At 44.0% G+C, this 17,437-nt stretch overlaps 2 protein-coding genes across 3 annotated transcripts in view; one reads left to right on the top strand and one right to left on the bottom strand.

Moving 5' to 3' along the window:
• Positions 1-550: 550 nt before the first annotated feature.
• SF3B6 (splicing factor 3b subunit 6) lies at positions 551-5,387 on the top strand. The gene is made up of 4 exons (XM_082047377.1): positions 551-710; positions 1,258-1,376; positions 4,076-4,214; positions 4,709-5,387. Exons 1-4 carry the CDS (start codon positions 681-683, stop codon positions 4,796-4,798), a joined length of 378 nt encoding a protein of 125 aa, XP_081903503.1. The 5' UTR covers positions 551-680; the 3' UTR covers positions 4,799-5,387.
• A 3,873-nt stretch (positions 5,388-9,260) lies between these two features.
• FKBP1B (FKBP prolyl isomerase 1B) overlaps positions 9,261-17,437 on the bottom strand; it is a 48,498-nt gene continuing 40,321 nt past the window's right edge. For both annotated transcript variants that reach the window (XM_082047378.1, XM_082047379.1), the window contains exons 3-4: positions 12,735-12,847; positions 9,261-9,938 (exon numbers count right to left, since the gene is read on the bottom strand). In XM_082047378.1, coding sequence (XP_081903504.1) covers positions 9,810-9,938; positions 12,735-12,847 — 242 coding nt within the window. In that variant the 3' untranslated portion in view covers positions 9,261-9,809. The remainder of the gene's footprint in view (positions 9,939-12,734; positions 12,848-17,437) is intronic.

Genomic DNA, 17,437 nt, shown 5'->3' with positions numbered 1-17,437 from the left:
CCTCATAAGGGAGATGCTCCACTCCCTTCAGCATCTTTGTTGCCCTGCGCTGGACTCTCTCCAGCAGTTCCCTGTCCTGCTGGAACTGAGGGGCCCAGAACTGGACACAATATTCCAGGTGTGGTCTCCCCAGGGCAGAGTAGAGGGGCAGGAGAACCTCTCTGGACCCACTAACCACCCCCCTTCTAATACACCCCAGGATGCCATTGGCCACAAGGGCCCAGTGCTGGCTCATGGTCATCCTGCTGTCCACCAGGACCCCAGGTCCCTTTCCCCTACACTGCTCTGTAACAGGAGCCTCCGTCTGCCCTTCCTGAGGCGCTGGCTGCGGCGCTGCCGGGCCGGCACACACCGCGGGGCCCCGCTCTGCCGGGAGGGGGCGCCCCAGGGCCCGGGGAACCCGCGATCCCGCGCTCTGGGCTGAAGCGGCCGCGCGGGCCTGGGGCGGGGCCATAGGGAGAGGGGGCGGGGAGATGGGCGGGGTAGCCGCTCAGGTCACGTCCCCGCCTCCCCCTCCCCGCTCGTCAGCGCAGGGGCACAGAGACTGAGGGGCGGGGTTTCCGGCGCGGTGCAGTCTGGGATAGCATCCGGGGCTCCCGCTGAGGTGATTTCTCGCGGCGGAGGCCCGTTTTGTGCCGGTTTCTCTCCCAGGCCGCGGTCCCCTCTCTCCTGCCGGCGCCATGGCGATGCAAGCGGCCAAGCGAGCCAATGTGAGTGCTTTCCTTTCTCTCTTCAGCCCTCCCGGACAGCCTGGCGGGGTGTGAGGCGAGGAGGGGTCCAGCGGCCCGGGGCAGGGAACAGGCCTTCCCGCCGCCTCTGGGCTCCTTCCGCTTCCCCCTCCGGGCAGGGCTCGCTGAACCCGAGGGGATGTCAGGAAGATGTGCCAGGGGAGGTTCAGGTTGGACATGAGGAAAAGGTTCTTCACCCAGAGGGTGCTGGACACTGAACAGGCTCCCCAGGGAGGTGTCCCGGCCCCAAGCCTGACAGTGTTCAAGAAGAGACTGGACAACGTCCTCAGACACACGGTGTGAACTGTGGGGTTGTCCTGTGCAGGGACAGGAGTTGGACTCCATGATCCTTGTGGGTCCTTCCAGCTCAGGACATTCTTTGAAATTTGTGTCTGTGGGGGGTTAAAAAAAGGACCAGTGGAGCACACGGACTCTCTCAGTGCCATTAGCCCCAGGATCTAGCAGGCTGCTACTTGTAAGGTTTAAAGTGAGCGCTCCAGGTGTAACACGCTGCTTGTTTCTCCATCAGATTCGGCTCCCTCCAGAAGTCAATCGGATCCTGTATATTAGGAACCTGCCCTATAAAATCACAGCGGAGGAAATGTATGATATTTTTGGGAAATACGGACCTATTCGGCAAATCAGAGTGTAAGTGTTTATATTTCTTTGAAAAGTGAAGGATTTGATATGCTTTAGTTTTATCTGTCTTATGTCAGCATTCTTAGTGCAGTAAATAGCAACTGGATTTCACAGCTGAAAGATTTAAATGTACTTTAGCAGTATCCCTGTGGGCCAGAGATGGAGGTGATAATATTTCTCTTATTTGTGAACTTCTTAGAAAGTAATGTTGCCAGTAGATAAATTGAAAAATCTTGAATTTGAATGAACTTTGGTCACTTGGTAAAAATATGAGAGACTTACTTTCTTAAGTAATTCTTAAATACAGCTAGCCTTTTACCTTAACTAAAGGTAAAAAAAGGCAAAAGTTGAATACAACCAGATTTTGTATTTAATGATTATTAGATCCTTAACTAAAGGAAAAATAGAGATATTACTGTTGTTACTGGACCTGTCAGCCAGGAACAAATACCATAAACTGCCTGTATGTCAGATATAGCTTGTCCCCAAGCCTCGTAGTCTGTGGATAAAGTGATCTGACTGTAATTTTGTTTTAAAATGCACTGAGGTTATGCGTAAGGGAGGTGATTCTGCCCCTCTGCTCTGGTGAGACCCCACCTGCAGTTCTGTGTCCAGCTCTGGAGCCCTCAGCACAGGACACACATGGACCTGTTGGAGAGGGGCCAGAGGAGCCACAGAAATGATCCGAGGCTGGAACAGCTCTGCTGGGAGGACAGGCTGAGAGAGCTGGGGTTGTTCAGTCTGGAGAAGAGAAGGCTCCAGGGAGACCTTATTGTGGCCTTTCAGTGCTTAAAAGGGACCTATAAGAAAGATGGGGACAGCTATTTTATCAGAGCCTGTTGTGAGAGGACAAGGAGTGATGGTTTTAAACTAAAGGAAGGGGAGATTCAGGCCAAACACGAGGAAGAAATCTTTTACAATGTGGGTGGTGAAACACTGTCCCAGGTTCCCCAGAGAGGTGGTGGATGTCCCATCCCTGGAGACATCCCAGGCCAGGCTGAACGGGGCTCTGAGCAACCTGATCTGGGTGAAGATGTCCCTGCTCATGGCAGGGGTGGCACTGGATGAGCTTTGGAGGTCCCTTCCAACCCGAACTATTCTGTGATTCAATGTCTGCAGCAAATCTGATGCTCTTCTCTTTAGTTATTTCAAATACTGAAGACCAAAGCTCTGGTATTCCTTGTTATCTTGAGTTGTCGAAATGCTGTGAATTAAACCATAATTCTGTCTGGTTTGTATTATGTTCTGCAGAAAGAGTTGGCTGAAGATGGAATTCAGGTAGAGCTTTTGAGAACCGTATTAAGGATGGTTGGAGTATTGACACTCATATAAAAGGATTTTTTTTTTTTCTCTTTTGAAAAATATTTAAGAAGGGGAGGGAGAGGAAATGGAACTGTTTTTAATACTTAAAAACATTGTAAGTCACATTTCGATAGATGTATAAATAGAAAGGAAGTGTAGTTTATATTTGATATGGGGTTTTTTTTGTGCTGCTCTTATCTGGATGTTTGCAAAATAACCTGCAGTATCTCTGAGTTCTCAACTAGGTTGCTGATCGAATTGGGGCAGAATGTGCCCTTGTCATTTACATCACTCTCTGTTTCCCCATGCTCTGAGACCAGGGCAGGTAATTAGCCCACAAGATATTGTTATGACTATGTAGGATATAAATACAGAAACAGTTAAACAGACCAAACCTAACTACCCCAAATAGATGTGCTCATTCCAGAGCCACAGTGATTAAAAATGATTGTTCAGTGTATAGAACCAAATGTTAACGTGTAGAATCACCTTCAGGAAACAAATGTGGGCAGGGGACCTACTGTCGTTCAGACCCAGGGCCGGTTGTTCAGGGCCAGGGTTTCCCCTTGTTTTCCACAGAAATTCTGGTGTCGTTGTGAGACCAGGCATAACGTGGAACAAAAATCTTTGGAAAGACTTTTGTGCGTTCTGCAGTTTTCATCCCGTTCTCCTCTTCATTTTTGTTCACGTCCCAGTGTGGATATATGTGATATCATTTGTTCTCGAGAGTTCCCTTCTCAGAAGCAAGCACCTCACAGACACTTCTTCTGATTATTAAGTTCGCTGTGATGATCCTTTAGCTGAGACCTTCTGGGTTTGCGAGCTCTGCAGTCTCTCTGGGCTCGTTAGCGTGATGTGCCCAGACGTGTCTCCTGTCCCTCGGGCAAAGGCAATTGGGTTGATGGTGCGGTGGGTGCTGGTTGTGCCTCTGCAGTGGTTGTGCACCCGTGGGGCTGTTCGGACCCTCTTCAATTGACTTTGTGATGTGCCAAGAGCCATATTCCATCCTAGGGAGACATCTGATCCAGACGGCCATTAACTGACTGCCTGGCCCCATATCATTAAATAAAACAAGCTAATTGCTGTAATAAAAACTTAAAAGGCTTTCCAGCAATATGTCCACCCATGGCAGCCTCAGCTCCTGATAGTTGTTGTGGAGAGGTGAATTTCCCTTACTGAGGAGCATAATGCAGCACATGCCTCTTTCACCTTTTCTGTCGTATCCGACCCTGAACTGTAAGTAGAGAGTGTTGCGAAAGCAGGGAGGTATTTTAATATCTGAAAAAAATAACTAACTATTTTTTTGCGAAGTTGCTTCAGTTTATCTAATCTCAGTCACTGCTAAAGACTAATAGAACTATTATGTTTATTTTGTTTAATGTTAAAACTGATCTTGCTCTCTGCAGTGGAAACACCCCCGAAACTAGAGGAACAGCCTACGTGGTCTATGAAGACATTTTTGATGCCAAAAACGCTTGTGATCACCTGTCGGGATTCAACGTATGCAACAGATACCTTGTCGTGTTGTACTATAATGCAAACAGGGTACGTACACCTGGGGGTTTTTAAGTTACCTGTGAACATAGCTAACACAAAAAAAAGTTTGAAAAGCCAGTTGCTTGGATATATTTAAGAAATAAATCCCAAGTGGTAGAGGGAGTGGATTGGACAAATTCTTAGGATTTAATCTTTGCTTGGTGATTTATGTGCCAAGAAAACGTACGTTTGGAGCAGGAGTGTGGAAAAACTCTGCTTCTAGTGAGCATACTTGGGAGAAGAGGCAGCAGGGGCCTTAAAAGGGCGCAGTTGCAACAAGATGTGAGATGTTGTTTACAGGTGGAAAGTCTCTGGTTCCTGATGTTCTGCCTGTTGCTGACGGTGTCCACGGAACTGTGATGTTTTCCGAGGGCCATAAGGAAGCAATGCTGTTTGTGTGCGGTGTTGATGTAGTTCACAGTGATGTTGGTTGCAGTTATAGGGAGATAACGTGTCATAAGATGAGGTTATTTTTTGATCTTCTCACATTTTCTTAATTACAGGCATTCCAAAAGATGGACACAAAGAAGAAAGAGGAACAGCTTAAGCTTCTCAAGGAAAAATATGGAATTAATACAGACCCACCGAAATAAGCTGATCTTTTTGGAAAACTGTTTGCAAGCCCTGCCCTTGAGTTCTTGAACTAAACATAGCAATACCCAATGAACTGTAACGTTTTTTTATTCGATGAGCTGTAATTTGATTCTTTAGATCTTCACGTTAGAATTAAATACATGTAAAACATCAGAAGATCTGCTTTAAGATTAAATCCCCGTAAATGCATATGGCTTCTCCGCGTTGTAAGGGTGACCTGGTCAACGCTGCACAACCACAGTCCCATTTCCATCAGGACCGGTCACAGCAGGACGCAGCCCGTTGAGTGTCTCGCACCCCTGAAGTTCTGCCCGGTCTCTGGGGCAGATTGCAGGCGTTGCAGCCGGTTAATGCCAAGAGCTCTGCGAGAACCACCTACGTGGAGCCGGATCTCACTTGATACTTTCTGAAAATGGAATATTGCTACTCCTCTCCCTGCCACAGGGATTTTTGTGCTTTCTTAAAAAAAAGAAGTATGGTTTGATACTTCATCACACCTGTACATATTGTACACAAATTATTGCGCCTTTTCTTCCTCCAGCAGTGTTTCAAGGAGCCTAATTCCATTATGTGATTGTTAGGCTACTTCTCACTAGAAACAAAACAAGCCCAAATCCATGTTTATAAAGAAGTTTGTTTTACAAACCGTAGAAAGTCAATGGCCTGTTAAAAAAATCCAACTGCTTGGGTTACTTCAGTCAAAACATCTTGTTCCCAGTGATTGAGACAAAACTGCTAAGCTGCAGTAAAAATAATCTTGCTCTAATGGTGCGAAATGAGATGGTGGTAATTTTAGGTACCTGTAGTGCGATTATTTTATCCTCGGTGTGTTTGAACTATCATATATTTCCATTTTCTTATCTTTAGATTTTCATTGAAATCTGTCACTTAAAGAATGCTGTTCTTATGTCCGTTTAGTAAAAAAATAAATGTTTATATATAGTTCTGCCTTTTTTTTTTTTTTTAAATCAAGGCTTGCTTTATGCTCTGCTACTTGTGCACGTAACGTGTCCTGTTGGAAAGGAAGTCACGCAAAGCTTGTGTGATCTGCTGCTGTCGTTCCTGGGTGAGCAGTCGCTCCTCCAGCACCAGTTTGGGTCATGCCTGTCAGATTAACACAAACCCAGGTTTCCCAGGTGAAAACCAGCTTGTCTTAAAAATGTATAAATGAATGAAATCCTGTTGGAGGGCTTGCTTCTGTGTGAACATCCATCGCTTTTTAAAGGTTACAAACCCCCGATATATATATATACACATATATTTACATATATATATATTTTATATATATGGCATGTATATACATACATGTGCCAAACACTAGGGTAAGTGGGACCATTTACACCACTTGCTGGACATTGTATAGAAGGCCCCTCACTGTAAAAGGAAGTGGAGGTGCTTGTTAGCATGCTGGATTTATACTTCTAATAAATAATAATAAATACTGTTAATTAAACTATCAAAGTGCTGATAATGGTGGAAGATGCTGCCAGCCTTGTTTAAAATCACACACAAATACCGCATCGCTTCTGTCAATAGCAGAGAGCACGGTGCTCGCACTGCAGCGCCTGTTTTGATGCTGTTTGAAAAACATATATAAAAAGCAATTCTTTAGGGTAATAAGATTAATAAAAATTCCTTCAATGGATCCTCCAGATCAGCAGCTTTTGATTTCTCAGAGAGCTCAGCTGCTGCCTTTCATTAAATATTCCATTTCATACTTTCTCTTCTAGTGCCTGTTCAGGGCTTTCAATGTCCCTGCACATGTAAAATGAAGCAATAATTTGTACCTGCAAGACAGAGGGAATGGAAATCGAATGCCCGGAGGATTGTTTTGATGAGGTCTGCTCAAGATTTTGTTTGAAATGTAATATCAAAGGACAGGGAAATGAGTTCAGTTATATGAATGGCAGAGGGGGCAGCAAATAAGGCAGATGTTACCAGCCTCGTACTCTGCATCTGTGCTGGTTTTTGTGTGTGCTCACTTCCCATTTAATTTTTCAGGAAGTAGGGCATGAAATTAAGCCTGGAAGGTCATTTTTTTTCCATCGATGCTGTTTAGAAATTAGTAACAAGAGCATATCTGATTACACGGGCAATGACAGTAAATTTTTTCCAATCCATTATATAGTGGTAATAATTATATGTACTGTGTTGATCGATGATACAATTAAATAAATTAACGCATTTGCAGTCAAATAAAGAGCTGAAGATTACATTTCCTTGAAGACTTAATTTCCCTAAGTATCACAAAGCACAATTAGTTTTCCTTTCAGATTTTTTTAAATGAAATTGGCACGAAAAATGTAATAATCTGTGTTTCCAACAAAGGTCTCTGCAGAGAAAGGGTGATGAGGGAGAGAGCTTCATCAGCCAGCCGTAATAAGGATTTTACAGACTCAGTAATGACTGGGCTGCACTGCTGAGGGCAAAAGGGAAGGGCACGGCAGCTCTGCAGATAGAGACGATAAGACGGAATGTGATTAGTTCTTAAAGCCCGGCAGGAACGTGTTTTGCACGGTAAGAGACCAAGCGAAGGGCAGAGCGATGCCCCACCTATTGCTGTAGATGTAGCAGGAGCCCCCCAGCAGCAGGAGCAGGAGATGACCATAGAACCACAGAATCGTTTTGGTTTGAAGAGACCCTCAAGATTGAGTCCAACCACAACCTAACTCTGGCACTAAACCATGTCCCTAAGAACCTCATCTGTGCACCTTTTAAACCCCTCCAGGGATGGTGACTCCCACGCTTCCCTGGGCAGCCTGTTCCAATGCTTCATGACCTTTTCCATGAATAAATTTTTCCTCATATCCGATCTGAACCACCCCTGGTGCAACCTGAGGCCGTTCCAGGTACGCTGAGCCAATCCTTGGCACCGCTGCTCACTTTGGACGCATTCGGAAAAAGTCCCATACCAGACCCTTTGTTGTTTGTTATTATTTTTTCTCTTTTTTTTAATGAGCAACTAACTTAAATGGGGCCATCGGTAGGAGCAGCTTTAGACTGATGTGCTGCATCGACCTGTGTTTGAGAGGGGTGACAGGGCCACGTTACATTTAACCAAGACATGTACAAGAGCTCACACCTGCGACTGCTGCGACACAACCTGCGATCTGCAGCCCAGCGCTGAAACCAGCCCAAGCCACAGTGGCCAGGGCAGTGGCAACAGAGACTGGGACCTTGAAAAAGAATTTGAGAGCTCCTGGGCTTCATACCCTAGCAGGCCTGATTTCCTACTTATTAACAGAAAATTAGCCTACCCTAAATAAAAGAACTATTAGTGAAATGTGGATGTGCAACCTCACTGGTGCAGTGATCCTACATTTCCACCAAGGATCTTGAAAGGCACTTTGTCTCTTTACAGCGTGGGAGACAAGAAGAAATTCCCTCCACCAACCCGCAGTGAATAACTATCTGTAAGAGATGGGTTTTATAAGCCTATTAATTAACAAACTCAAATGCAGCTTTGTGGGTGAAATGAACGTCTAGAGAAAGAGCACGAGCTGCGGTCACTGGCCACGTTACCAGTCTTGCTGTTCTGTGCTCCTTTTGTGTCTTATCTCCAGGAGGTATCACTTACAGCAGCTTTGTGATCTGGTTCCTTACACAGCCTCACGCAAGGAAATAATTCACCAACTGCTTGAAATCCGTCAAATAATTCATTAGTTAAAAACTATGCAAATAGTTCATAGTCAAGTTAAATAAAAATTAAATTGTGATCCAACTATGCCTTTTTTTTGGTCCTACAGCAAAGGGGAAAAGCAAGCCAAAATGTGAGAAATCAAATTAGGTAAAGCAAAATAGCAGCACAGAGGCAGCTTCTCCACTTGGGTCCTGCTCCTAAAACCAGGTGAACGCCAGTCTGTGCATCTTCCCATCTCCAGCACTTTGTGAATACATATGGCTATCAAATGAAATAAATGTCGCTTAGGCTCAAATGCCAAGAGCCCAGCACAGCAAGTTTGTGGCTGTGTGAACAGCATCAGAAAACGCAGCCTGAAAAAACAAAGGGTGTGTTTAGTGGCCACACCACCCCATGGTTCAGATTTGCTTTGTGAGGCAGATGCACAGAATTCTGCTCTTCTCTGGCCTCTCTCAGCTCCAGTAGGAATTTTTACACTGGTTTTACGTTGTAAATGCGTAGCATTGGCCCAGCACTGCATGTCTTTGAGAAGCATCATTTTCCATCCCTTCAGCAGCCAAATTTTGGCCAGAGGGGCCATGGGGACCCTCTCTGTCCCAGCAGCCCTCACCTGCACATCCCTGCTACCTCTGGTCCCTCCGAGACCTTCCACTCTGCAGCTGTAACAGAAGCAGCACATGGAATTATGTGCATTTCATATAAGAAGAGAAATAAGTCACAAGCAAACGGGCTGATGATTGTTTGAAGAACTTCTTCTACACCAAAAAGAATTCCAGTGGCTAGAGGAAAGCAGAAAAACAGGAAACAGAAACTGTAAAGTATCAAGATTTTATTGGTTTATATATATACTTTTAATTCTTAAATGAGACAGTATTTTTTTAAAACAGCAGCAAGCAAAACGTACAAGTTGAGAAAAGTGGCAGCGCAGGTAACTCTGTTTGGCTAATGCCCCTTCATGTACAAAGCGTACATTGGATTGTTTTTGAGCACCTTTTGTGTTTTATATTTTTTCTTGGTTTAAGTGTACAGTAAGGCAGTGGTTTTTCAATAAGGAATATATATATATTTATATTTATATATATTTTCAATCATCACTGTGAATTCTTCTTACATGCAAATTAAATAAAATGTACAACTTGAAAATGTTACAACGGTACACATTTTTCCCCAAAGCAAAAGCTTCTAAATACGGACACCACGAAGTTAAAAAAGAGAAGGAAGGTGTAAGAAACCGAACGGCAGGCGCGACTGATAGGACAGCTCGAGCAGGGAAGATTGGGATCCCAGTGAAGATCCCCCCCGCTGCTGGCAAAGCGAGAACGAATGGATGGTTATTAACAGATGTTTCCAGCCAACTCCCTGGAGAAGATTCACTCTAACCTGAGAAGCTCCACGTCAAAGAGGAGAGTAGCGTTGGGAGGGATGACGCCAGGGTGGCCCGTGGCTCCATAGGCCATCTCAGGTGTGCAGGTCAACTTCGCTCTCTGTCCTAAGCTCATCTGGGGTTTGGAGAAAGGAAAAGAGAGAAAACACAAACAAACAAACAAACAAACCATTATTAGGAGGAAAACTAAGAATCCTCCGGCAGAGTAGACAGAGACAAAGAAGGCATTCAGTAATTCTGCCTTCTCTGTATCTTCTGTCACCAGGGCACCCGCCCCATTCATCAGTGGGCCTACATTGCATCTAGTGTTATGTTTTATCTGCTATGTATTAGAAAAAGGTCTTTTTGCAGTCCTTGACCCCTCTCGCCAGGTTTAATTCTAAGGAGGCCTTGGCTATCCTAGCTGCCTTCCTACATCCTCTAACAGCAGCCTTATATTCCTCCAGTGGCCAGCTCTTCTCGGTGGCAAACAATGATAGGACAAGGGATAATGGGATCAAGTTGAAACACAAGAGGTTCCACTTAAACTTGAGAAGAAACTTCTCAGTGAGGGTGACAGAGCCTGGAACAGGCTGCCCAGGGGGGTTGTGGAGTCTCCTACTCTGGAGACATTCAAACCCGCCTGGACACCTTCCTGTGTAACCTCATCTGGGTGTTCCTGCTCCAGCAGGGGGATTGGACTGGACGATCTTCTGAGGTCCCTTCCAATCCCAAACATACTGTGATACTGTGTGATTTACAGAATCGAGGAAAGTTAGGACCATCAGGGTAATCTTTCAGCTCTTGAAGAAAGCCGAAGCTGCCACAAGCAGCTCAGACGTAGGTTTCCTGACTCCTCACAGCAGTTATTCAATTGCCAGAACCAGTCTGGGAGTCAAACAAAGACTTTTTAATGTGCAGTTTGGCCCATCCTGCCTATGCCAGAGCCAGCTGCAGGAGGTGTGAGATCCTTCCTTCCTTATTGCCCTAAACTCAGCCCAAGTCTGAGGGCAGACATCTCACCTCAGGCGCTGCTTATTCCAGCAGAGAGCCCTTGCCCCTGGGATGGCCAGAAATGCTGATTCCTCTTACTCCAGAGGTAACAGTACAGTGCTCGTTGAGATTTGGGGTACCGAGATTCAAATCCCCGCTCTTCTAGCCGAGTATTTTGGGGTGGAGCACTCTCAAACTGCCATTCATGCACCATGATTGAGTATTCATTGGTCAAGAAACAATCCCTGATTTGAAGCAGTGATTTTATTATTTGGAATAACTCCGGTCTCTCTCCCAAGATTGCGTACATCACTTGGACTACAGATTATGCAATATCTCCTGTTGAATTTTTTTCAGGTCCTATAAAATATGCCAAAGCTAGAGCTTTGATTGCTTTAGGTAGGACAAAAACGTGACTATGAACTTTTCCACATTCTGCGAGTATTCGTATTGTGGGGCTGAGGGTGTAAGAGCAGACGAGCTCCCCTGGTCCCTGCAGACCGTCTGCTGCTCGGCCAGGCCCCCGCAAGCCAGAAAGCGGGTAAATCACACCTGGGTTTCAGGCCTGGGGTGACCTTGAACTGCCACAACTTGAGCAGAGAAATGCAGACAATGCTGCCATCTGACAGTCATTAAACAAAGGTTTGAAAAATCTGCACACCAGATACGGTGAACTGCCTTTTTCCAAGTGCTTTGTGTCAATCGCAGTCCCCAAACGTCTCAAAACCCTGGGGTGGGAGGAGGCAGCCACAAGCCCCAATTCAGACCTTGATCCACAAGAAGGAGCATGAGGACAGCATGTTGCCACCCCAATTACTGGAATGGCTTTCGGTGACTCATTAATGAAGGGGCAGGAGTCAAGGAGTGAGAGTGGTCAAGGAAGAGAGAAACTGATTCACTCAGTGCTCGTTACCGCTGCTTTATCTGCCCTGGCTTCTGGTTCCTGCAGCACACCAAGGTCCTGAGCTCCTCTTAGGTCTTATTACAAAGCAAATAATGAAGAGTCCAGCTCAAATCCTTGAGAGGAAGGTGGGTATTTTTCAGACAGTCTAGGGATCCTCAAACAGACTTCTCCTTCTCTGGCTGGAGAGAAGCATTCCCTTAATGCTTAAATTGCTTTCTCCATAGGTCTGGAAACCATCTTCTCTTCTGTCTGGAAAAGCCTGGTTGCATCACGCCTCAGTGGATTGTTTATCATTCTGCATTCTTTGCTCTATTTAAGCACAAGAAGTTGCCCCTATTATAGTTGTTTTTATAACAATATTTGAGCAGTTTCCTTCTACACTGAGCTCTAGGACCCCGAAGCGGGGAGTCATGAGAAATTTGCACTCTGATCGCATTCACAATTTGCAGCCTGACCACACTCCTCACGTAGTGGGCGACAAAAAGCAAGAGTTGGCAATGAATTGTACTGTGTAGCTCTTCTAGGGTTTTACTATGTTGGCACTGAAACTGTAATTAAGGGAGGAGAGCTTCTTTTTCCTTAGTGTAGGGGTAGTCAGTGAATATTAACTTTTGTAGCTGGGAGCCTGAAGTCATAAAAATTTAACAGTGCAGTTTGGTATCTCATTCAATAAGGGTCAAAATCTGCAGCTCGGTCATGGATGTCATCAAAAATGGCAGCTCGGACTTTTACAGAGCAGCTGAATAGAGACCACTTCATAAAACGATTAAACACGGCCACCTGGAACATTTGAGAGGCCACTGTTGTCTCTCTGTGGAGCTGCCCTTGGGAAAGGAACAGGTCTTATGGGGGTATCCTTGGATGGACAGAAGAGAACTACAAGAAATGCTGTTCCCAAATGGACCATACTTCCCAAAAACCACTCCGTATCCTACACTGGGATGTCCCCTTGGTGTTGTCCCCATTGCACTGACACCGTTGTGCTCACACACCCTTCAGCTGGCTTGAAGTTCAGCCAGAATCATTTCTTTGTACCTGTGTAACACCTTCTTCAAACCCTTTAATGACTTCTTGCCTGCCAATCTTGAACCTGAAAGGCTTGTTTCTGTCTCTGGAGGAATCAAACTTCTTCCCATTCTGTAGCATTCCTGCCAAAACAAGACACACAGTTTCAGTCTGAGTTACATCTAAATTTAAGTGCCCAGGGGGGAGGGAAGGAGTGAAAAATTAATGTCTTGGTCACACTAGCTGCTCATTTCCATTTTCACTTTGAAGCTGCATCCAAAATGGATAAGGCAGGAGAGTCAAACACAGTGGCACCATATCGTTACCTTTGCCTTCTAGTAATTTAGGGTCTAGAACGAAAATATATTACTCTTCTTATTCTGAATGCAATGGGTTATAACTCATATCGTACCAAACATTGCAGAGACATAGAGAAGAGCTGTTGCTCGTAGAGTGGAGCTTCCCAGCCAAGGAAATAAAAGCAGGCAAGGAACAAGCTGGAATTACAGAATTATTTGGGTTGGAAGGGACCTTAAAGATCATCTATTAATAATTCCACCCCCTGCCATGGGCAGGGACACCTTCCACTAGACCAGGTTGCTCAAAACCCTGTCCAACCTGCCCTTGAACACCCCCAGGGATGGAGCATCCACAGCTTCTCTGGGCAGCCTGCAGACAAGAGAAGCCCAACACAGGTGCCTGATCCAGACCTGCTCCCAAACACAAGAAAACTCCCCCAAACAAGTCTACAGATAAAGAAAACAAATTTAACGTAACTTTGACTAGGTTTACTTCTTGTTAAATACTTAGCATTTCTTTTAATGTGAGAGGGGGGATGTAGATTCAGGTTTGGGAACTCTTGAGCCAAATATGCTGCCAGTTCAATGTACCCAAGTACTGAGGGTACCTTTGACCTGTTCCTGCAAATTTATACCAGAATACCTAAAACGAATATTTGGTACCCTGGACTGTTTACCTTCCCTACTTGATCTACTCAGGAATACTAGAATAATATGCATTACAAAATTGTGGACATTCCACACCATGAGTACAAAAGTACATTACAAATGCACATCTGCTCTTCATCCAGAGAGAATTGTGAAGACTCTGCATTCAAATATACAAAAATAGCAGGGACTTTTATATGAATACTACCCTCAGTCTTTATATTTTCATTCAGCCACCGAAGACAGTCACAGGAACACCGTACTCATTCCTTTGGATGCGCACAACATGGTTTCAACCCATATATTGTGAACACACGCCCAGATTCTACAGCAAATGGATGAATATACACAGATCGCTACATGATTAGGTATCCTCATTCTCTTTTCCAACAGTGGGTAATTATGGTAGCTTTCAACTTAAAAGTACCTAGTAACTGCTCTTTCAAAATGTTATACTCTGGATATTGCAAGGTTGGGCTGATATTTATGTATTAGAACAAATCCTTTCTTTGGAATGCTGTAGCACCAGTGTTCTGGGCATTTACCATGACTCCTGTGCAAGGTGCTGAATAAAGTTCATTAATAAGCAAATATCTGAGGACGTTTATGGTTGGAAACAACATTACCAAGCACAGTTTTGACAGAAAATACTGAGAAATACTACCCTTATGATCCAATACGAAAAATACTATCTAATTACTTTCTTTTCATTAAAGCAGTTATATTAAGACCAGCTCGATGCACAAGTTTTATTTTTCAGTGAAAACCATTAGTTATTGTCCAAACAACAACAAGCTTGCTTAAAGTCTGTGTTATGAATGAAAGGTAAATATGATGTGCTAGAATGAAAAAAAAAGGGTAGGATTAATCTTACCAACATTTATGCTTCATCTTACCAACCTTTATGCCTCTAAGATGTAGCCAGCTACTTGTGAGCTAATTGCTCTGCTACCCTCTCTAATCAAGTCAGAGAAAAATGCACTTTTAGGGGGCAATTCGTCTAACCAAAATGAGGGATTTACATTAGGACATAAAGAATTGCATTCTCGCAGTGCCCGTTTCTTTGCAATGAGTATAAGGGAAATTCGAACAACCAGCTCAGACAGAGATGTCTCCAAGTTCATTAGTGGTTCGATCCGTGGTTATGGATGGTTATGGTTATGGTTCCGGACTTGCAGTAATGAGTACACAGTACCTGATCATTCCAGTGGGGTTCTGTGTCTAGATATTTCATATCACTATTAAAACCAAATGCCATATTAAGGCAAATCAGCTGTTGCCCAAGTCCAACATTTGTCAAAGATGGTACTTCAGAGGTGTGGGTGTATAAGGCCTTAGGAGGAAAATCACAGAATCGCACAGAATCACAGAATGTTAGGGAATGGAAGGGACCTCAAAAGATCACCCAGTCCAATCCCCCTGCCGGAGCAGGAACACCCAGATGAGGTTACACAGGAAGGTGTCCAGGCAGGTCTTGAATGTCTGCAGAGTAGGAGACTCCACAACCCCCCTGGGCAGCCTGTTCCAGTGTCTGTCACCCTCACTGAGAAGAAATTTCTCCTCACATTTAAATGGAACCTCTTGTGTTCGAGTTTGAACCCATTGCCCCTTGTTCTATCATTGGTTGTCACCGAGAAGAGCCTGGCTCCATCCTCCTGACACTCACACTTTATATATCTGTAAACATTCGTAAGGTCACCCCTCAGTCTCCTCCAAGCTAAAGAGCCCCAGCTCCCTCAGCCTTTCCTCATAAGGGAGATGCTCCACTCCCTTCATCATCTTCGTTGCCCTGCGCTGGACTCTCTCCAGCAGTTCCCTGTCCTTCTGGAACTGAGGGGCCCAGAACTGGACACAATATTCCAGGTGTGGTCTCACCAGGGCAGAGTAGAGGGGAAGGAGAACCTCAATCATGGAATAACCCACCCATAAGGTACATTTTATAACCTTCACTATTAGCACTTGTCATATTGCTTAAGTTTTTTGCAGTTTTTTCTAGTTACAGAGACACATGGGCTTATTTGTAAGGGAGAAAACCAGTGTGTGTCTGGAGGAGGGCAGGCAGGGAGACACAGCTTGGGGGGAATTCTCGGGCGTATCGTATAATCCTTTTTGAAGTATTTGATCTTGCATTTAAATGGCAGTCCTTCCTCACAGCAATTTTATTTTTAAACACATCATAAAAACCTACGATTCTATGAAATGGAAGGAGGCTATTACAGAATCCCAATATTTAATAGTTTTAATATTAAAACTTAGTACTGTCATTTACAGTCTGCATGTTCAAAGCAGTATGCAAGCATTAATTATTCTTCACAGCAGCCCAAGAAGGTAGAAGAGGATATTTATTATAAAATAGCCTCAGTCTGGAAGTTCGGATTCAGACGCAAAGTTCCACAGCACTTTAGTTGCTTTCACTTCATTTTGTAACTAAATCCTATTAAAATACTTAGCTTGAAGGTCTGATGGTTTACTAAATACCACACATCAAACTGGCAGCAGAATCAGAATTAACTCTTCAGTGATCCTGACAGCAGCTACTGGACAATATTTCCCATTTAAAATAATGTTTCTATTTGCCCAGGAGTTTGCTAGTCTAATATATATCTCATATAATAACAGACCCCCATTTCACCACCAAAACCTATAGAAGATGTGTTTGGCCTTGTAGATGAAAACAGGCTGCTTCTCCTATATTTATGGCAACATCGTATTTTCAGCAATGGCTGAAAATTCACCAGGTGATGAATTCAGAAATGTAACCTCCTCTGCCATCACCCCACCTTATTACTTTTGGAGGATAAACCGGGATTCAAATAGCCAAATGTGTCTATATTTGCCAAAGCTCTGGCAGGAGGGTCAGTTTTTATATGACTACCCTTTAAATGCACATGTAGTCAGAGTCCCCACATGCCCTGGAGAAGTTCTGATCCGGATTTAGATTTGAACTTTAGACCTTTTTTATCTCTCTATTTCTGAAAGTCAGAGTGGACTATTCAGACTCCTGGGAGCTAAAACAGCATCATGTTTTATTTTCTCTTTTGCTAAAGCATCAATTGATTTTCTTTTTGTGAACAAAATTGATTTGGTTAGTATTCTTCAACAAGGACGGATGCCCATCTTCAGCCAGCCAGCGCCTTTATTTATCTAACTAACAACAAGGAGAAAGAAACCACAACCTGGAACTGAACAATGACATTGTTTTGCAAAGTCAGAACGATCAATAAGAGTTTTGACCAAGCAAGGACATCTAGATGCCCATATCCTTACTTGTTATAATAGCCTCACATCTGATTCTGAAAGGTAACAATCATTGTATTGAAATAATTAATTCTACAAACTCAGTTACCAGAATACTGTGTGGATTTGAAAACATTTTTTGATCTACAAAGTGTCCTAATTAATAACTAGGTTTTAAAAATTAGGGGGCTGTAGAAAAGGAGATGTTTCAGATCATGGGTTCTGCTGAATGATTGAAGTTCAGCTCATTGAAGCTGAAGATCAAAGAGTGGACAAATCATTTTGTTAAGGAACACAACTAGGGATCCATCTAAACCACCAAGAACACAATGCCATTTGGGCTAAAACCGCAGTGAAAGCAAAACTTCAGTCTAGGTTTAACACAAGCTACTATTTCTCACTAAAACATAGGTGCGTCTGCATTATCTCTTTTAAGATGAATTAACTAACTGAGGTCAGTCAACCTCAGCCAAGATCACACCATTTAAGCCTGTTTCCTAAGGGGAGGGGGCTAATGACTGTACTTGCCTAATAACTGCTGAATCTTTT

The sequence above is a fragment of the Streptopelia decaocto genome (assembly GCF_964273445.1).
Source record: "Streptopelia decaocto genome assembly, chromosome: 3".
Classification (NCBI taxonomy): domain Eukaryota; kingdom Metazoa; phylum Chordata; class Aves; order Columbiformes; family Columbidae; genus Streptopelia; species Streptopelia decaocto.
This window is presented reverse-complemented; position numbering and strand designations above follow the sequence as displayed.

What these genes read in the sequence shown, in the direction of transcription:
- SF3B6 (XM_082047377.1), top strand. Translation starts at nt 681, where the DNA reads ATGGCGATGCAAGCGGCCAAGCGAGCCAAT. An exon ending in CCTATTCGGCAAATCAGAGT is followed by an intron (nt 1,377 to 4,075) that starts GTAAGTGTTTAT and finishes TGCTCTCTGCAG; the next exon opens with TGGAAACACCCCCGAAACTA. An exon ending in TGTACTATAATGCAAACAGG is followed by an intron (nt 4,215 to 4,708) that starts GTACGTACACCT and finishes TCTTAATTACAG; the next exon opens with GCATTCCAAAAGATGGACAC.